This window comes from Cyanistes caeruleus, chromosome 5 (genome assembly GCF_971803275.1).
Source record: "Cyanistes caeruleus chromosome 5, bCyaCae1.hap1.1, whole genome shotgun sequence".
NCBI lineage: Eukaryota > Metazoa > Chordata > Aves > Passeriformes > Paridae > Cyanistes > Cyanistes caeruleus.
Window position 1 is genome coordinate 28,526,716 of NC_141705.1, and position 22,885 is coordinate 28,549,600.

Genomic DNA, 22,885 nt, shown 5'->3' on the forward strand with positions numbered 1-22,885 from the left:
ATTATCAGATGAAAGAAGTTAAAAACCAACTCTCAATAACAATCAGTATAAAAATAACTATCACTCTTTGTGTTACAGTCATCTTATTATTTAATTTTACACAGATTTCTAGAGGTAAATATTAATGTACAAAATTGATGATGAGAAAAATTTGCAAAGGAAAAGGTATGAGATAGAAAATTAGATATCACATTAACACTGAAATATTTTATGGTATTTTTTTTTCAGTTATTATCCAAAGTTAAGCTTTTCCATCATCAACCAAATATCTCTCACATCATTTAATATAACATCTACCTGACACTTTACTTTTATCCTATTCCAGCACACCACTTATATAACAGTCCCTAGTCTTTAAAGAACATAACAGTATGTAAAATAACAGACTCCTGCAAAGATTTACAGTCTTAAATTGCATTTTTCTCTACTTTCATTTCAATTCATGTGTAGAGAATCAGTGCTCAAATCAGAACTAGTTAAAGTATACCATTAATATATCCCTTTGTTTTGTGTTTTCTAAATAGTCTTAATATACATCAGAGTATGAGTTCCTTTTCATACTATAGGTAATAATTTATTTCCACTTCTCCATATGACAATTGTTATTATTGCATGAATTATGGAGATCCAAGTCAATTGAGAACTACCAAGAAAATCTCCCCTATCCATGCATGCAGAGAATTCTTCAAAAATTGTATCCATAGAGCTCCTTTTACAAATACTACAGTTTTCCCTGATCTATTTTTTTTCATTATGCCACTAATCCTATTCTTTATTGTAATTTCTTCTAAAGCATTTGATGTTCTAAATAAAATTATTTTAAATCTGTTACTCTAATATTCATAAATTCCCATAAGCAGATTCCCAGAACTTTGCTGTTTCCCACCTCAGCTCTTGCTGAGGGTTAGAACTCTACATCCATTAAAAGATCTACATAACATCTGTCACTTTTTCATCCCCAATGGAAAGATAACATCAAGGCAGAGGTTATATATGATGCTTAGTACCTCCTCTATCCACTGCTATGTCGCTTAGGAATTCTAAAGAAAAAGAGTAAGTACTTTGCTACAGTTGATTTTGTCGAGTTTGTCTTATGTCAAAAGATTTTCTAGCATGATGTGATTAAAGGCAGATCAACAAAGAAGATGCATGCAAAATATTGCTGCATCTTTCATGCAGAGTCTAATTTTTCAGAGGCTTTGCCTTCTTGACTGTACATTGCTCCTACATGGTCTGAAAAATGTTTTACTTCTGATACTATCAGAAAAACAAAGGGGATTTATCATCAGCTTCTATAATTTCTCTTTCTAAAATATGTATCATCACCATTAGTTCCTCTACACTAAACTTTCTTATATCCTCTGTACTTTGGCATTACAATTCTTTCCACTCTGACTAAACTTCGATCAGTTCAGTCATTATCCTCAGAAAAAGACAGTATTCCTCTTCCCTCTTTGATTTTGCCAATTCAGCTGAAACAGTTCTGTCTCTTTCTTTTCTCTCTGTCACCAGCCTGATTGGAACTTTCACCCTCCTGGCTGTTCCTTTTCATTTCAAAGTTTAATTTTGTCACTGCCTATCAAATGGTTGAAGAAAGAGAACTTACATGTATGGTTTCATGTCTAAAATGTTATCCTCAGCCTCTTGTTTCATATGTATTATTTCCTACTGCATTTGTTAAGAAGCCCTATAAATAACCATGTAAATTAATCTGAATGCAATTTAGTTTCATTTACTTAAGAAATAAACCTGTCTTTTGGCTTTTGATGATGACTCTCATCACTTTGGGAGCTCCTGCAGCTTCAGAAGTTACATCAATGTTTATTGGATGTGAACTTCTCGGTTCTGCACTTTCCTGCCAGCCACACACTAAGGTTTTGCCACTCCATCCAGTATTATGAACATTTTCAGACAACCACCACCAGTCTTTCTTCATCTGCCCACTTCATTCCCAGGCTCTTCCTCTAGAACTTCTCCACACCTTTCCTTGAGTCCAGACATTGCAGGGCCCTTTGATCCTCCAAATAATTTTGCAACAGGTTACCATTTAAGGAACCTTGTGAAGCCCAACACGTACAATAGTGAAAGCAGTTTCATCCCATTCTGTGTGCTGCAATATTTGTCTGAACCATTTAGCAAAGTCAAAATGTACAAATTAAATGCTATAAAAGTATTGCAGTTTAGATTCCCAATAACGGCAATATTTTAACCCAATACAATATGTACAGTGAATTTCTAAATTCAAGATTTACTAAAATAACACCATAAAATATGACAAATGAAAGATCTTTAAAAAGAATGTAACTTTTCAAGAAGTTACTAAAGTCTCCCCAGAATGAACATAATTTCGGAACATCCCAGATTTCAGAAGTAACTTTTTGGACTCTCTGGAAATGTCTTTATACTGTTCCTTTATTATTTATTATCAGTAAGACATTCAGAGAATTCTTCTTGCAGCCTCTCACATTCCAGAAAATACAATGCAGGACCTCAAGAGATATGTAGAATCCTATCCCAAAAAAGACCACTTCTGAAGTAAAACATATCTATGATGATACTTGTAGTTGAATAGCAGTGTATCTCCCAGCTTCAACACAACTTTTCCCAATGGCCTGTGTAACTTTTTCTTGAAAAATTATTTTTCGTATCTTTTTTCTCTTTCTCGATTCTGCTGCATTTCTGTATTTTTCTTTCCTCTCCTGGATTTCTCAGTCCCCTTTAGGCTCTCTAATCTACACACTCAGACTTTTATCTTTTTCTAACTTTAACAGTTGTTTTCATGTATCACCATGAAAACATGCTCATGGATTTCATATTGTATGAAATTCAGTGTTTCTCTGGATCTTAGAGTTAAGTATCAGAAACAAGGGCACACACTCTGTATCTCAGACTCCAACAGCCTGAAATTAAATAGCCTGTGCAGCAATCATTAAACTTTTATAGGATTACATTGATGCATAGGCTGATCTTGGACTTCTCTCTTGCATAAGCAGACATTATAACCAGTATCAGTGGTTATATTTTTAATTTTCACTTTCCCCTCCTCCTTGGATGGAATGTAGAATGCTAACAAATAAATTATCTGTTACATTTCATTTAATATATTTCAGGCATGTTTGCTTCATAGGCAAAGAAGAAATCCAAAATAAAGATATTTTTCTTCTTGGAATACATACAATGCTTCAAATGACAAAACCTCCAAATTTTAAAAATTATGTTTGAAGTACATTCTTCAGTGTTAATTTTTACCTCAAGGCATATTATATCTAGAGTTATTAACCCTTCAGAATTCAAAATAAAGTGGGGAAGTAACCCACAAACTTGTGTAACAGTTTGTTACGTGAATGCTGCTGAAATAGTAATAATAATAATAAAATAATACAGGAAAAAGAAACCAAAAATTCAACTATGTATGGCGAATTCAACAAATCTCTGTACTTTTAGTTTCTCTGTACTTTATAACCTTTATAACCTTTATAAACCCTGTTTAGCCAAATTAAACAAAAGTATATTAAATAATACATAAGTTTCTTCATTTTCCAAAACAGCACAGTCACTTTATGGAGTTTCTTAGTCATGAATCAATCTTGGTTGACTAATGGAGAAAAAGGATTCAGCTATGTCAATACCAACTTCTTGAGGTGTGACCAAGTAGTTATAAAAGCATAAGTGGTAATAACAAATAGTTAACATTTGCAGTATGAAAATATTTTGACTTAAATAATTTGGTGACTATTTTTTTCAATCTTTTAAATGGCAACATTTTCTAGAACATTCTGACTTTATTCCAATTACATGGTGGTTGTTGCAAAGATACTTAAAAAAGAAAAAAAAAAAAAAAGCCACAGCAGAACATCAGTTTAACAATTCCAAAATTATGGAGACATTTTAAGGCTCCTCAAATACCTGAAGAGTTGAACATGAAACTTAGAAAAGGGTCTGGCACATTTCAGGAATGTGTTATTTATAAAGCAGTGGCAAGTAATTAATTTATCCACAACCATGAAATAAAGCTCTTCTCTGACAGTGAATTTGGGAGAAATTCGAGAGAAATTAATCAGCACTCTGGGACACATTAATGAACCACATACTCAGTTTTGATCTTATAGTTGCACTCCTTAGCATTAATTTTTTTCCTTGAACTGCAAGAGAAACATCAGTGAAAGAGGATGATAACCTGAATTCTGAGGTCTGAGTTATATTGAAATATCAAGATAGTTCAACATAGTTAAAGGAATTATAAAAAAAAAAACTCCAACCAACCAAACATGCAAACAAAAAATCCTCTGCAGACCTAACAGAGAACACATCCCCCAAAATACCCACCCTAACACAGCAAAGCATACACAAGCTATCTAGCCTTTTTAAATTCAGAAATAAGTTCACTTGTTTATATCTGGAGCTGGTAACTAACAGAAGACTTCACCATACTGTAAAGCACATTAATAAAAATTTGACATCAAAACTATGTGACAAAGGGATTTTTTCAATCTTTCCACCAACTACAACATCTAGAATTTATTAATTTTTACATTTCTCCACCATAAGCCTTTCAAAATAACAGTTAACCTTAAATAAACATCCCTTTTAGATGCAGTTGCGACTTTCATTTTGCATATATGAAAAAATTCCCTAAAGCCAAGCTGCATATGCATATTGACAGAAAGAGTAAAGTTGTGAAGATAAGATTATGCGTAATTGAAAGCCCTGTGGGAAATGTGGGGGTTTGTTTCCAGTGGTTTCTGTGTGTCTTTTTTTTCTTTTTTTTTTTTCTTTTTTTTTTCTTTTTTTTTTGCCATTCACAGATACTTTTAATTGGGTTTTGGTCTTTGAGCTAAGGAGATTTTAAAAACTACATTCTTTCTCTTCCTTTTCATAAAAAGTGTGCACTTTTGCTTAAAGGAGAAATTAGTGAATCCTAAATTAAGAGAGGCAAACAGAAACTGTCTAAGCTGTCTTCAACAATCCACAGCTTTGATTGTCAGCATACCAAATATCCTATAATAATAATCTCCTACTGTAAAATAATTACATAATACATTTCTTACATTGTACCCCTTTAACCTAGAAACTTTTTCTTTCTCTCACTAACTATTCCAGTTTCCTATCTTTACTTTTACCTTGTAAAATACCCAACTGCTAGAAGAAATATTTTCTATCTTAAAGTCTTTCTACATTGCAAAGGCTGACTAAAATCCCTCATTTCCCAGTCTCCAAATTAAATCTCCAACTAGAAGTGAATGAACCAAAGACATAGAATTACACCCAACTACAGCTCTAAATTTATTTCTTGTGATGGAGCATTTTTTCTCAATTCAGTAAAGAACTATCATATTTACAACCTTTTCCACATATATTTTTTTTCCCTATACGTCAACAAGATCATGAGCAGAATATATCAATGCTATGATTCCCTTCCTCTAAACAGTAGCAATGAATAATGAGAAAAAGCATGTTGCTGATGATCAATCCTACAGCAAAAGCATGGAAAAAATCTCAATATTTTGTGAGAATATGCCTATGTTGTTTTTTAAATCTGAAGGTAGAAGAAATAATTTTACAGCTATTTTTTTTTCCAACCCTGTTGGACCTTCATGTCTTGAAATTTATGAGAATAAATAATAATGACAATCAAAGCTGAAATTGAAAAATTATCAGCGTTTGGGACAGTGAAGAATGTTTATTTCTTCATGGGTGCAACAATCAGCAGCACAGCCAATTGCTTTTTCCAATAACAAGACTCAATTTGCTTGCTCAGATCTACATGCAAGCATGCAATTTCACTATTGGCTTGTGTTGATGGCTGCTATCTATCTATAATGACCAGGTCTTCAGTATTGGGGAACACATGTAGTGTGCCTGAGTATTGCTTGGTATAGCATAATTTGACTTTCGGACTTGGAAAGTCAAGAGTTCTCTCTCACTTGGAAAAGGAATACTCAATCAAGCTGGGGAGTGATGGACATGTTCTTTCACCTAACTCTCAGGTCTTTCCCTGGTATGGAAAGGAGATTCACTTCTACTGTACAATCTTCTAAATGCATTTTATTCATCATTTATCCTTCTGTCATAATACTATTTTCAGGGCTTTTAATTTATTGTATTTTTTCCCACTGAATTTTAAAAATACACTTCTTACTGCCTTCTAGCATTACTGAAGCTCAGATACATTTTTAGGGTGATGTGAAAAGACTATAAATTAGTCTGCTCTTTCATTACTATTTACACATTGAGTCACTGCCACAGCACTAAGTACTTTGCCAGCAAGAGTGGCACTAGGCTGAAAAACCAACATGAGACAAAAAAAATGAAAAGCTACTCCAAGAGCTACAGAGAGACAATGAAAAGTATTAAAAAATTAAATTAAAAGAATTAAAAGAGAAGAGAATTAAATTAAGAGAATTAAAAGACTTGAGAAGAGGCATAGCTTAGATAGTCAACTGGACTCTTCAGAATAATGAGAATAAAAAAAATATTCAGCAATAAAAAATTAAGAAAACATTTAATAAAAATATTATATTAGAAAATCAGGAGAAATAGATAATTGCTGTTTCTCAAGTATTATTCTACTATGTAATAGATCCCCTAAAAGAAGAATATTGCCAGTAATATTTCAGTTCTACAACCCTGATCCACTGCACATTACACAGAGTCTCATAAGACTACCTGATACTTCTTGTTCAATCTCATTAACTGAAAATATCTACAGAAAAGAAGTTATACAAATCCAGTTTAATTTGTTTTAAACAAAATTGTGGAGATAGATTTGCAATTCTAAGCACAAAAAGATTGCTAAATAATTCTTCTGCAGTGGTGCTCATTTGCATAATTAAAAGCTGGCAACTCTTCATTCAGTGTTCATTTCCTTTACCTACTCGCAATATTCAGTTTTCTCAGCGTACATAATTAAAAGGCAAATTTACTACTCCTAAATAAATAATACTAATCACCAACTATCTAATTGAAAATACATCAATTACTACTGATTTTTTTGTGACTTTGTATTGCACTTAGCTGCGTTCCTGTCTACATAGAAAGCAAAGCAAAGTTCAAAGCTCTAACAGGTGAAGGTTGTAAGTTTTCCAAAACACAATAGTTCCACATAGTTCTGCTCCTGATTTTTGTTTATCAGCCTGTGTAAATATACTGAACAACATGTACAGTATACCATAAAGAGACCACTGCATGATGACTTAAACTTTTACAGTACCTCTCCTAGAGATAAAAAAGCCGATATGCATAAGTAAAAATAAAATTCTACTAATGAAGTTGAATACTGGAGAAAGCAAAAACAGCAAGAAAAAGACATTAGCAGCCCTAATATACCTCAAAATATGTCTAGTAAAAGAGATTTTCCTCAATCCTGAAGAATACCACAAAATTTGTACAAAAAAGACAGTTTATATACAAATATACTGTAGGCACAATATACTGTAAAAAGTAAATGTACAGAAACAATATAAAGAATATGGGAATAAAGAAAAAACATTGATATGTGGTTTTGAGTTAAAATTCATATTTACCATCTGCTTTTCATTTGAATCTTTTCTGAGATCTTTACATTTCCATAATTTACAAGCTTTTTATAGAAGAATAAGATAACTTCAGGCAAAGCAATAAAAGAGGGGTGCTTTCTCATCCCACATCTTTACAGCTGTCATAAATGCAGGCTACGAGACTCAGTGACACCAGAACAGGCTCCCATATGCTTTTGGACATTTTCTTGATTTTTTTTCTAGCCTATCTAAACCTATTTATTTTCACACTTTTCTAGAAATCTCTAAGGAATCATCCTTATTCTCTAAGACTTTATCGAATGGTCTTTCTCTGTAATGAATCTTTGTAGTGGACATCTTTCTACCATGACTCCCTTTTGCTTTTCCTTCCAATACCATTTTGAGCATTCCTCTTTCTGTAAGCTTCATTTTCTTCACTACATGCAAATTTTCATTTCCTGCTTTTAGTTTCTATTTTTATTATTTGCAGCTCTCACTGACCAAAGGTATTTTGAAGTTATGCCTCATTCAAACATTTATTGAAAACACACCCATACTGAATCACCCATCAGTCAAGCCAGTATTCAAGACTGAAGGTTTTTAGAACCCTAAATACATGGTAAGTTTTCCTGTTTAGAGTGATGATTATGTGACCTTATTTGTTTCTTAACAATGGCAGAATGATTAAAATCAAGAAGTCTTGCCAAGTCCTTCTAGCAAGTGTGTACTTGGTGGAAACTGATATTCCTTTACTAGGTCAACAAAGCTACTTTCAAAAACAGGTGAAAACCAACAGAAATGCAGCACTGCAATTCACCAACAGAAATTCAGATACTTTTGCAGCTTAAAGGGATAAAAAAACCCAAACAAAACAGTTCTAGATAAGGCATTTTACTGGTAAAAGCATCCTTAAGTGCATAAGCAAATGAATCTCTTAAAACAGAGGTTTATCAAAAGACTTTCTATTAACTTCTTCAAGGTTATCTTTAGACATCTGAATAGAACCTAAAGTGCTGAGGTTTTCCTGATACAGTGATAAATACTTGGTTCCTAGACTTTAAGCAATGAGAACAGAATTATATTATTGCAACTGTAAAAAGCATGGGTGAGCTGTAATTTGTTACTCTGCTGATATGGAATCCTCCTGTCTCATCTTTGTAAAGCTAAATAATAATGTCTAAACAAAAGCAAACTTAATCAAAACTACATATCCTTCATTGTAAGCTACACATATACTGTTCGTCAAATAAAAGAATGAGAATCATAAAATGAAATACGATCCACAGAAGTCAGATAATGTCATTATAATACCTACGACATTTTCCATAACCTTTTCTAAAGGTATTTTGTGATTCTTCCCATGTGTAAATTATATCATTGCCCAGGACTCAATTCAGAATACAATTTCAAACTATTGCAGCTATTTTATAATTTCCTTAATTAGATAAAGATGGAGGAAAGGTGGAACTGATCAGGGAAACAAACTGCAATCTGCTTTCTAGATGCAAGCAATCACATCTTACATCTCCTGCCTAAGCAGAAGTGAAGAAAAAGATTTTCTAGTCTAAACAATTAACATTTACATATTTTTATGTCATTACATAGAGAACCACACAGACACTCACTTTTAAAATCTTGATCACATAAGTTAAAATCTTTGCAAACATAACTTAAAAAAAATTACAGCCATCTTGTTTGGAATGACACTGGAAGCATAAAATCATTAATTATGATATAGAAGAGACAAAGTATTTAACAAATATCAACATGACCTAAATATTCACACAGTAAAAGGATATTAATATCAGGAGGTTTAGCAAATTCATTGTGAATTATTGACACTTCTCCGTTAAGTGAAATGTAAAATTTAAATGGGCATTGATACTGTTAAGTGAATTGTAATCAAAATGATTGTAAGACACTTCAAAACAGATTTTGAGAAATTCTGACAATTCAGATATGAAAGATTGGTTGTTCTGGAAGAATGGGGGCAAAAAAGCCTAAATATTTGAAAAAAAGAAAAAAAGTAAATTATATGAGCAGATTGCATTGACATTAATATGGGACTAATTGTGGGAAAGCAGCTGTCAAAGTAATCATGAAATCATTAAAGTGTAATGTAACATAAACACATAATTTGTTACAACAAACAGCTGATATTTTATTCTGATGAAATTTAATTCATCATATAAACTGAATTAAAATTAAATATATCTAGGCTGTCTCACAGCTACTTATTTGGCACTCCCACAAAAACTTAGAAATGTAGCTTTTATGACTATCGCACATCATGTTTAGTGCCTAGCCATGAACAGATCTCACATTCCCCACACCTTGGTTTCAGCTTGGTTCAGCTCCTCTTGCTGTGGGGCACAGCAGGTAAACCCTGACTTTTATTTCCAAGGTCAGTGGGAAAACTATTTGCATTTATAGCACCTAACTGCAGGGCAGATGTGTCACACATGGCACAGCAATTAAAAGAAAAGTCAGTATATTCCAGCAGCAGATCAATTGATTTCAAAGCTAGTACTAATCATGTTTACATCAGCTGTACTGAGCGCAAATTTCCCTTCTGCTTTTCATGTTAATTTGCTAAAGAATGAGCAAACAGTAGGCTGAATTTACTCTCTGATGAACAAAACTCCTGTCAGACATGTACAGTGTCTACCAACCCCAGGAATAAACTGAGAACCCTAGAAACAAATTATTAACCAATTGCTATAATTTCTCTGACTTGTCAATAAAAAATTTCCACAAGTAATCCAGAGAGGACATAAAGAACCCCATTTCTGTGTAAGAATTATTTTCTTTCTCTCCCATGTTTTGATGATAAAGTTCTTTATTCAAAGTACTCTAAGAGCCACATTGATTTGCTTTTAATTATACACAGATTTCCACCAAGTAAACTGAAGTTTTGAAATGGCATTCAGCAACTTAATTTTATCCGTTTTATTCAGTCTGTGATTAGGCTATACTTCTTTATTAAATGAAAGTTCTCGTAAAGTACAGAGAGAAGAAAGAAAAAACATTTTGTACACTCTTTTGCATGTTAGGAAATCCAAGTGTCAGATACTAACTTTTGGGCTAGACTAACACTGAGTTTCACAAAACTCCTTCATATGAAACCTACTCTAAGATTAAAACTTTGAAGAAAAATTTCATGTAAATCCAAGGACAGAAATAGGTTTTACAACTGAAAGGAAAGCTTAAGATTCACAAAATTGTATTAAAATTGATTATTTCATGTTAGTAATTAGTTATTGAGGAAAGTATGAAGCATAACTAAGATTATGATTAGATATTTGCTTCTATGCAAAACATTCAACAGCCTTTATTAATCTATTAATCATAGCCATAAATATTAGTGTTTGCATATTCTTCCTAACAAAAATATTTTAAAACTTAAAAAATTAATAACATAGGCTATCACTGAAACTTTTATAATACAAAAGTAAAGTTACAAAACTCTAATGACGACTTTACCACTTTTTTGACCACAAATGCCCTTGCTTCACTTTGTCCTACCTATCATATCAAAAAGTAGGATTATTTATTACAGAATCCAGCGCCAGATATTACCTCAAATTACCCTAAAATGAGCCAAATGTTAAATCCAATACAGAAAATTAGAAGTCAAATCCTGGATTATTTTTTTCTTTACTCAAATGAGTTATATCAGAGTTAAGTTCACAAGTAAAAGTAAATAATAAATCATGAGAATGAAGCTTTTAATGGTAAATCATAAAAGCAGAACTAATCAGCAAAAACTTTCAGTAGCCTAAGCAATTTTAAAATTGTTGTACAGGATATAAACTAGGAACAGTCTCCAAACTTAAGCAGATATGCTGCCAAAATTCAAGTCTATAGTATAGTAGCAATTGTGTCAGGAATTATTTGCTGTTAAGTCCCGTGTTTCGTATAAAAATTATATGAAATTCACAGTATGGCTAGTAATTCAACAGAAAAATACGGTAGAAGACATTAACAAGATATACTAGAATGATAAAGAAAAATAATTATCAGTTAAATATGGCAGCATTCCCTATATTGTATTATGAAAGTATAAGAAATATAAAAGAACATGGTCTATCTTTTTTTGTTTATTTGTTCGCTTTTTCTATGCCCACCTGTGCATTTTACTGAAATCGTTATCAGGACCCTGCATGTTTTCATTAACACTTGGGCTCTTCCAATTTACAAGCTATTCCTTGTAACTCCCTCTCTGAGTAATTTCACATGTTAAAAAAAAGCAAAAATAGAGATTCAAGAAGACATTGTGGAAACTCATGCAGTTAGGCTAATGTTAAGGCTTGGGTCACACAGCAACAAAAAGAATATGCCAGTGTAGAAACTGAATTAGCTTATTTCTGTGCACAAAATAAAGGTTAGACCTGTATTTCCCTTAATAATTTCCCGCAGGAAGAAGAACGTACAGGTTCCTAGAAACACATATGATATAGGAAAAACAGAATATTCCAAAGTGGTATATAAAAATTGAGGGTAAAATACTGTCCTAGAGAACATTTTTCCTGAACAGACAGTTATTTTATTTGCTTTATGTTTTTCAGGTGTTCAGAATTTCCACAGATTTCTACAGCCTCTATAAAGGTTGGTTGGTTTTAAGTAAAACATATTATTTTACTTGTCATTGTCATTGTTTTACACGGGAAAACAAAATTTAAGGAAAATCAGTGCTTCCACTGTGAACACTTTCTCTAGCCATTACCTGCCTACTAATTCTACAACACCACCAGAAAAACCAGGATTGCAGTTTGAGGATGATATTAATTATATAAAGGAGCAGACCTAAAATCAAAGGTCTAGTGCTGTGCATTTTTATAAAACCTAGGTGTTCAGGGACAATGCTAAATTCACTTACAACAATAAAGAAACCAAAGACAAATCTCTTTGTACCAAAAAGTCATTTCTACAAAATCAGCAAAAATGGGAATTCTGTGACAAATCAGCCAAAAATACTCTGGCTGGCATCCTGGGTTGGGTAACCCTGAAGTGAAAAATCCATCAAAAACAATCTCCAAAGACCACAAGAAATTCTGAGACCTAGGCACTAGCACTTGCTAGTCTTCCTTTACTTCACAGTAAAAATAACCACTTATAATGCCTTTTTCAACAAAATACAAATGTTTGTATGGACCAAATATAATAGTTTTGCATGCAAACCTTTGGCAGCATCATGAAGTGAGAGCAGTTGTTCTTAGCCTTCTGAGGTTGCAAATGGCTGTTCCTGTGTTGAGTTCAACAGAATCGTTCCAGCTTTTGATTTCTGAAGACATATCACCCATTCTTTCCTACAGTGAAGGTCACTCTTCAGCATGTAAACAAATCTGAAGCTTTGTAAGACTTCAAGCAGAGGAAGTTTTACAGTTATTTTGATATCAAGTTCTGAAAACACCATATGGTGTTTTGATTACAAATATGATGTTCTATATGTTCTGGTCTGCATTGCTTAACATACTCAGTTACGATCGTAAAATTCCTGCTATCATTTTATAAAAGAGTTGATTTTGAGCAATCTACTCTAAAATACAGCTATGTAAGTGTTAATAAAAACCACAAAAATAGAAGTCGCTTGTCCTTTGAAAGATTTTCAAATGATGTTCAAATTCTTGATGCGACCTAGGCCAAAGGAAAATAGCACCATACACTTGAAATTGCATGAATATATAAAACTAATTAAACATGCCTAAGCTACAGAAAATTAGGCAGTGATATATGTATATTTGAGAAAAAAAAATAATAATAAAACCTTTGTATAAAATAATTTCTGAATTCCAAGTCCTGAAAAAATTAAAAAAGTTTGATTTTTTTGGGACTCCATGTTACTAAGATAAAAAACGAAAAAGGCATGCTTCAGAGACATCAGATTTTTTAGAAAAATGGTCCTTGCCAGGGTAGTTAGGTGCTTATTACAAACTAAGGAACAGTAACAGTTAGGTATCATCACGTACCGCTGGCTTTATTGGAGCTTTAAAATCTGTGACTGTTTAAATGAAAAGGCTATCAGAAGCTAGCAGACTGGTACTAATGAGGAAAAGGGTAATAAGGTAAGGTTAAATAAATGAGCTGGAGGATATAAAACATATTTGCACTTTTTTCCCCATTTTTTTCAATTTTCCATTTGGAAAGTACTTTTATTGGATATCTGCCTGTTCATTACTTTAGCAGCACTCATGCAAAGATTTGCACAGCTGGAGAGTTGGGTCTTTATTCTAACATGACTAACAGTTTGCAAAATATTCTTTTTTTCTGTGTTGCATTATATCACTAAACTATTTCAACAATATAGCACTTGAAGGACCTAAAAATCTCCAAATTCTGAAAACCTCAATCTTTCTGCTGCTGCACCAAATATTAATGCATGCCCATTGCTTTGGGATTTTTTAAAAATTTTAGATCTTTGCACTAAATTTCTTACTTTTAATATTAGTAAGATGCATTCCAGCTAAACTTACAACAATAAATAACATCTAGCTGCAAATTATTTTAAATGGTCAGGTATATCTTTATCCAAATAAAAATTCAGATATAGATATAGATATATATAGAAAACTACTTGTATGTTTTCTATATTTTGAAACGTTTCCAGATGGACTTGCAGTCCAGTTATCTGGAATTAAGACGAAGTTCATGGTGTTAGGTGAATAATTTTAAACATGTTTTCATATCAATCTTTTATTTTTTCCATTCAGAAAATATTCACCTTAAAAAAAACCACTAGAAAGTCTATTTATAACCTACTAACTAGAATCTTCAGTGTTATTTACAAAATCAAATATGTTTTCACCCAGATGAAAGATGCTATTACAGTTATCCAATAGAAATTGGAACACAAAACTGGTTAAAGGCATGACAACTTAAAACTATATAAACTGTAGAAACTTTTATGCTGAATTAATGGCATCTAAACAGAGATAAATATGTATATGGTAGTCTGGAAATATCAAACTGACTAATGAAAGATTGAGATTATGGTAATATTTTCATAGATGTCCACAAGGAACCTACTGTTTGATGATACCTTAGGAACAGAGCCAATATACAGAACACTTCCACTGACTTGCAGTCTGCCTACAAAACGTGTCAAAAAAGCAAACTGCATTCAGTGAGACTATTTATTTGGGGTAAAAGTAAATATGACTAGTAAATCAGGTAAGTGAAAAGCTGATTTTATTTTATTTCCTTATAAAGTCTCATTCTGTAAGAGAATGTGGGTTTATGTCCCCATATTACTATAATGCCAACATGGAGAAGGGGGGTAAAATACCTCAAACCTCCTCTTCCCCCCAATCTAAAACCTCCCTGTACACTCCAACCTGAGACTATCAGGCCTTCTCCTTAACAGTTTGGTATTTGTTATCTTTGTGAATGGTACTGACCCTAACCACAAAATTTAAAGTTATTCCATTTTCACAATGAATGACTAAAACCTTAAAGTACCTATTAAATAACGCTTCCAGTTTGTACAGATCTAGAATAATGCACTGTCTAATGCTCAAGGTATGTCTCTCCAGCATCTGACTCCACCATTTCAATAAAGCAATATACATTGCTTATGACACTTCAATTCTATTTCAAATTCATTAGTCTAGTTTCATTTTCTAGCTTTATTATTTCACAATATTTACTAATTCCAAGAATTTATTTTACTCAGTGCCTTGTCTAAAAAGGAAGGCATTTTTATTCATATTTAGGACATAGCCACTTTGCTTCACAAGATCCTGTGTCTTACATGAATTCCCAAACATCTGTTAATGTTCTTCACAAGAACAAACTATTTCTAGTCCTCTTTCATGGTAGAAATTTGGTGTCCATTATTATCTTGACTACAACTGTCTGAAATTTCACTGACACAGAGACAAACAAAATCTCTATATTCTAAAGAACTTGCAAACTGACAAAAAAGATATAATGTACTGGGACACAGAAGGTATTCAATTAATTATTTCCTGCATTTTGGAAAAAAATTTAAAAAGTAAACTTTTGAAACAAGAACTAACATAGAAATGAACCAAAACATGATTCTGTATACCAGGAAAACAATTTTAAAAAAAAATTAGCAAAGCAAAAGCAAAACAGTCACAAACTTAATTTGAGGCACCCAAACTGGTATTATTAGGATGTGAAGGTGGAAGGCAAACATACATGCCTTGATGACTAGATGAAACAAAACAGTTTTTCATTTTGAATGCATTTACTGCACAATTAAATGAGACACAGTAAAAAAGGGTGGTGGGTAGAAAAGTCTGTAGAATGAATAAAAAAATAATTATTTACTGTGAAGAAAAAGCAGCCTGTTGCTACATGGTAGAAAGGACAATATAACTCAGGGGTGAAATCATGACTGTTAATGAGGTTGTTAAAACAATAAAAGACACGATGAAATTTTTGGCAAGCATTTGAGGGGGGAAGAGATGGGAGAAAAACCAATAACTGTAGCAGAATTTTGAAACGTTTAGTCTGCAGAGCAGAGATACATGGTAGAGAATAGCTTTATTAATGTTGTTCCTTACTGCTCTCCACACTACTTAAACAAGATTCCTACATTTAAAAAAGAAACTGTCACTTACATGCCATCTATTGCTGGGACAAACAGCTCTTTCTTTCACCTGAACAAGACATGAACATCCTATCAAAAGCTGCAGCAGCTTATTACTATAGCCAAGCAGATTTTTTCCAAAAAAGGTTTAAGAAACCTTAGTTGTGCCTTTATTAATGCACATTAATGTGAGCAATTAAAATTTGGTCATGCTAGGAACTTCAGTGCCTCTAAACTTCGTTACTTCAAATCAATTCTCTGTCTTTCTCTGAATAAGGATTTTAGGCTTCAGATGCTAAGCAATCATATATGCGTTACATGACTAGAAGAAGGCAATTTTCAGTGAGGAAAAATGATAATGAGTATACAAAAAATTATAAAACATTATACACAAACTGCTGTCAAATGAAAGAGACAAGTTAGAAAAGAGAACAGTTCTAATGACTTCTCAACTTTTAGTCATAGGCATCTTATAACATTTGCACTCCAACCATATGAAACTCTTTTTGATACAAATGGCTTCTAAGTATACAGCGAAGATGTAAAGTGCTTTCACAGTTTGCTCTTTTGTGCAAGTGTGATAACTTAAGAATTATAAGAATTTTCAAAATATGTTCCATTTAGCTTGCTTCCTAACTGATGGAAGTTTTTATCCATGTCCACTTATAGCTGATTGGCTGATACCTGCAAGCCATTTTCAAGTTTGTAAGTGTATTTATAAAATCTAATGGTTTTAGTTTCCAGTAAGGCATGTGTTACATTCAAAGCAGTGGCATGAACACAGTAAAAGCAATAATTTAATGTCAATATATTGTTTGAGTCATATCTTTTGAGATACAATATTAATTAATAATATCTCATGGCAATCCCAATTTATATTCCCAATGTTCTTTCTCTGATCTTCCAGAGGTTTCCTATGAAAATATAAGTTACTCATTAAAACCAAGAGAAGTAAGAAAATCCATGTCTCTCAAAGACAATGAGTATGTTTATGTCTCCACTCTGAATTTCATGCATTAGAGTGGTCATTTTATTAAAATTGTGCTTATAATTTCAGAGTGGCACTTGATTTATAAAATACCCTTGAACTGGTCCAATCTATGCATTACCTCTTAGAAATTTCTTAATCCTCCAATGCCTTAATTAAGATTCATATTAAGCTATAGTGATTTACTGTTCTACAGAAAAAGACACTTTAATGACATTGGGACGAATGCCAAGACAGGACATGGCGAAATGAGAAAACATGCAGATTTTGGGAATCCACTTTACTGCTCCTCAGGAAAACACAAAGAAGGAGTAGCTAAAGGAGCCATAACAGTAGATACAATGTAAAACTTCAAAACGTGTATCAGCAATTATTTTATTAAAGAAAAAAGAGAATTACATTAAAAAATGTTGGAAGACAACTGATAAAGGCATTGAGAGACAAGTCACATTAGCCAAGGCAATGCATCAGAAGTTATTAGATAAAAACAGTATTTTTGAAAAGTGTGTTGTTTCTGAAGCTTATCTGACTAGTCTAATTTCCCTTATCTAGAAATTCTTTAGTCCATTCTAAACAGAAATGATCTTCACTTGTACCTGTCGCTGTAGGACACGATGTAGAAGTGTGGATTCTATGCAGCAGACCAGAAATGAGTCACTAGGAAAAAGCCTTTATTCCCCGAACTTTTCAGGCTTTAATTAGGTATTAGGCTACAGGTTTAACATGATTGGTAAAGGGAACACCACCTCTGATCCCATTGGTGGGATAAGAGAAAAACACACCACAGCTGTACAGAACTGTTATGAGAAAATGAAATTGTTTACAAAGATTGAGCAAGAGACGCTCTCAAGAGACTTTCCCCTGGGAACAGATCAGCCACTGACAGGCTGTAATTCTCCCAGGCTCAGAAAAATCAGGTCCACATATACCAACAAGTACATCTTTACCTTCCCTCTAGCACTTAGTCTAAGATGAAGCTTATATTTCAAAATGGTTTTAAGAACTCACGTTTTATCACAGTAGCACTCAGCTATCATTGCCTAATCATAGTCAAATACTCCCTCCACCCACAGGAAAGCAAAACAATAAAAAAATTTAGCAAAATATAAATCTGCAATAATCACAAATTTAAGACGACACTTCAAGCATAAGTGTGCATGAATGCAAACACACAGAACACAAATGCATACAAGGACTGCAGAAGTATTCCACTTTTCCTGGAACCAATCCCTTTGTAAACTTTCTGGTCACTTTTGAATTTCCTCCTTTCTTTAGTCTTCCAATTTATGATTCCATTAACCTTCACAAAAGCTGCTAAATTTATTGCTGCTAAATTTATTTTCCCTGAAGAAAGGACTGGCTAATGGCTGACACAATTTTTAGTGCAGAAAGTTCACTGAATATTTGCATAACTCAGTTACATTATCATAAAGTCATGTCTTAATTTACTTAAAAATTCAAATATAAAAAAAAAAAAAAAGGATTTAGTTTCTTCAGTCTTAAGAGAAAAACTTTTGACAGTTTTGATTCACAGAATTCAGACACCGAAACCACAATACATGATTTTCAAGAGTTTGAAATTACACATAGGAAATTTTTAATTTTTTAATTAAGTCAGTAATTAAACTCAAAATGTCATCTGAATGACTTCAAAACAAAACAGTCAAAATTAGGAATGGCTCATCTTTTCCATACAAAAAAACATGAATTTAGACTGGAAGGTTAATTTCTAATTAGAAGTAGTATTCCAAAATTCCTGGTTTTTCTTGATAACATGAATTGCTACTTGGCATGTTTTTCATTACTTAGGATACTCTTATCATGCTTTTTAGTATTTCCACTCCTTAATCAAGATTTGATACAGATTAAAAAATCTGTATTTCTCCAAATAACTTGCATACTGCCAACTATTGGAGAACGATTTACACTCACTTCACCAGTTATTCAGGGTACTAAGTATGAAAGTGAAGCTGACTTTTAGAAGTGTATAATTGTCTGCTATTGTAAAACAATGAAAACCAAAATGTAAATTGGAAAAAAAAAGGCTTTGTAATTTACTGGAAGAGTATAATTTTTATTATTAGCTGTCATACAGCAGCACATTGGATCAATGCTAATCAAAGGTGGGGACAGACCAATCTTAGAAGATAATTTAGAGAACAGTCAATGAAAAAAAAGTTATTTGAAAAAATGAAACAAATATTCTTGTACAACAACCAATCAGAAATGATACTAGATTGAGAAAGAAAATGTCTTTATAGACATTAACTCAGGTTTTCTTGGGCTTATGCTTCTTCAGTAATGTCACTACTAATTAATACTTTTAAAGACCATATTTTTCTAGAAATCAGTTCCAAATGAGCCACTATTTCCATTTCAATGCAGCTAGAATCTCCTCTAGGAAATAGTTCTATTAGGAATGCTCAAAAGCTTTCTGTGCTATCATCTCACAAAAAATATGGTATTTCACAGTCTACTGGTAATTGTCCTAATCTACAGGTAAGTCAGCTACCAAACATCATGAAGATGTATTTTTTTCTTCTCTTATTTGAAGACAAGGGAAGACCTCAGAATCGGACTACCTCTAATTTGGTTCTCTAGCCCTTTTCCAGCAGCCCTGAGGAGACATAATACAGACCTCTGCTGCAACAACCACAGTCAGCTCTCCCCTTGTGATCTATATAAACATAATTCCCTTCACGTTCCACTGTCTCCTCCAAGATTACAGCTCAATTTTCTTTGCCATCTCCAAACACCAATTGCTGCATAAATCCTGTTTAAAATTGGCTTACAATAATTTTATTGTCAATTTACAATTTCAGACTGAAGGAAAAGTAAACACACAGATGACTAAACAGCCACAATTTTCACTAGAATGCACATAAAAGCAGACTGAAAAGCCAAAGATATAATTTTGAAAGAAGACAGAAAAATGAAAAAAAGCATGCAAAAGCCTTTCATTTTACTTATATGTTTCCTTTTCCTTTAACTCAACCCCAGTACAGAGATAGAAAATTCCAGCAGAAGATATTTTGCCTTTTGATAAGTTAAAGCTGAAACCATCAGTTATGGATAGCCATTTCTTCATCTGTACCATTTAATAGGTTTTAATCTCAAAAAGCATGTCTCATCATCACACTGTGACTATACCAGGCTATAGATAAATCTAAAATAGCTGTAAGCATTCTCTCTGTGATACCAAATAGCTTAAATCAAAACAAACTATACAGCTATTCTAGTTCTGCTTCTTGAGTAAGCTTGTATCTTGAGAGATCATAATTGGGCTTGTTTTCACAAGCTGCCTAAAAAAAGCCTTATGCATGCATTGTAGCAGTGTGCTGAAATACAGTCAGCTTTTCTCCTTACCTCCATCCCTAAACATACACCTTAAAGTTAGCTCACCTCATTGATCTCTCTTATTTCCGTTTTTTCCACACAGAGGTGGGCTGCATGACTCCAAAATGTGCTATTTTGTGGAGAAAACAGGATCTTTTTTTGTGATGTATCAACAGTAAAAGGAAAAAGACCTCCAAATTACATTCTTAATGTATGAAATGGGTTTTTTTCAATAGTATTATTACATCCATTCATAGTCATGTCAGATCAAAAAAACAGCGCTGTCAGATAAAAGTGTTTTTATGCCGTCTACCAGTGTACCAGTTAGGAAAAAGAAGCCATCATAAAACACTAGATCTGTTAAATTTTATAGGCCACCTCTTCAGACATCAGCCGTCTGTCGTATCACTGAAGTCACAAATGAAGATTCATTTTACTCACTTTAGCACAGGTAAGGAGCACTAACCAATTCCACCCACAAGTGAAAGCAAGATTATCACTTGATCTCATGTCATAGTCAAGTCTTTTATATTTCAAGCATTTTCAGTATGTATTCTCAGCTTACTGCAGAGACTCAACCAGGACACAGGTATCCTATTTACTCTCCACTAATAAACAAAAACTATTTTGCATATATTAACAACACTGACTTCTTAGACACTTTCTTGCCTTAGTTATTAGACTTTTTGGCTCATCAGGATGTGCAACATCATAATAGTATCTGGCAAAACCTGACACCTACCTCCTTTGTGTTCTCAAATAATGAACGCCCCCTGATGCGTACACAGATGTAGATCAGCTTCTCAACACAGACAGCAAGAAAGGGAGGATGACTCCACTGAAAAAAAAAGTCTAATAAACTACTGAAAAGATACAATAGTGCATTTAATTCCTTCTTAGTGCCAAATGTACTAGGAAGTACTAATCTTTAATTAATATGGAAATATTAATCTCACTAGTAATGCAGCTGCAACATTCTCTAAGATAAAGGATAAATTTTTTATGTGTGTCTTTCCCCTGGCTTGTGGTAACCAGAGAGAAGCACAACTAACAAACGAAATTCTTCTGGTATCCCAGGTCCTGCTGGACATTCAGTTGCAACAGAAGGAATGGGGATGTAGGGACACAAACAACCTGAAAATGTGTTCATATACACTGTGATTAAAAATGAGGCTGTATTCTCCAGTGACAGTCCATTACCAGAATTTTGTAGAACTGGGGCCTGCTAATTAAATTTTCCTATTCTTGAGTAATCTCAGAGGTAAGCCTGAAAAATATTGATTGCCTTGCAAGTCTGATACATATTTGGGCTGTCATTATTGAAGTTATGCTACACTTTGGAGCCTTTCCTTTTGATTTGTGACTTTGAAAAAATAAAACAGGTTAAATGTTACTCACATCTGACCCACTTTTTTAATCTACAAATACACCTTTTACTAACTGTCTCTGCTTAATCTAATAAGCTTTTTAAATCGGTATTTTAATTAGAAGATAATTAAATAGCAAAGCTGGGTACTTCCAAGATACACAAAAAGATTGCTTTATCAATAATAAAAAGATTATCAGCTCACTGAAGGGACTGGGAATACCAATTTAAGGCAAAATGAATTCTGCTTGATAACAAGCTGCATAGCAGCACTCTCAGCCTAAGAAATGTGAATATAAGTTTTTCACACCTTAAATAATGAGGATGCAAATAAAAGCCTGCTTTGGATTTGCAGGGTAAAATGCACATATTGCCAATGTGCCTCTCTGGAAGTGTGATTTGTTTTTCACCACTGCTTTTATTTGCTTGTACTCATTATAGTAATCAGGATAGTTTCTAATTTTTGAATTTAAAGGTATTTCTTGCCCTATATCCCCATATATATATATATATACCTTACTACTTGTAAAGTTATGGCTTATATGCTAAGCACTAGAAACATGTTTCTACAATAACCTGTACTTATTATCTAGAATGAGGAAGCAGGTATTCCATAGCCTGTATTTATCCTGAAACTTCTAAGATGGCATTTTAAAATGACACAGGTATAAGGTCTGATGACCAATTCACTTCCACGTATATAAGAAAAAAGAAATCTAGATTTCTTTTGGTTAACTGCATGTATTTTCTTCTGTAGTGTGTATTAAACTGGACCTATAAAAATTCTATGCAATGACACACAAAAGATTCACTATAAGACAGCAATATTTTCTGAAGACAAATTTACACTGAAAAAACAAACATGTACGGATAAAGTAGTATTATTTAGATATTTTAGATCATAGTGAATAAGAAATGGTCTATTTACAATGTTTAAAGTCACAAAAGTTAATCTGGAAAAACCTAGAAACAGCATCTGACAGGAAAGGTATGGAGTACTTGGAAACATTCCTTTTGACCTCACTAAATAATTGATGCACACTAGAGCTTGATACCCCACGACTGAATCAGCAGCAATGATGTATGCTCTTCTGTTAGACTTTCCTGACCATTTACCAAATTCTAACTGTGTGAGTTCTTAT

General features: G+C 33.0%; 1 protein-coding gene across 1 annotated transcript in view; it reads right to left on the minus strand.

The window, feature by feature from the left end:
* SGCZ (sarcoglycan zeta) overlaps positions 1 to 22,885 on the minus strand; it is a 255,742-nt gene that overhangs the window by 197,761 nt on the left and 35,096 nt on the right. The window contains exon 6 of the mRNA XM_086888323.1: positions 21,120 to 21,215. Coding sequence (XP_086744449.1) covers positions 21,120 to 21,215 — 96 coding nt within the window. The remainder of the gene's footprint in view (positions 1 to 21,119; positions 21,216 to 22,885) is intronic.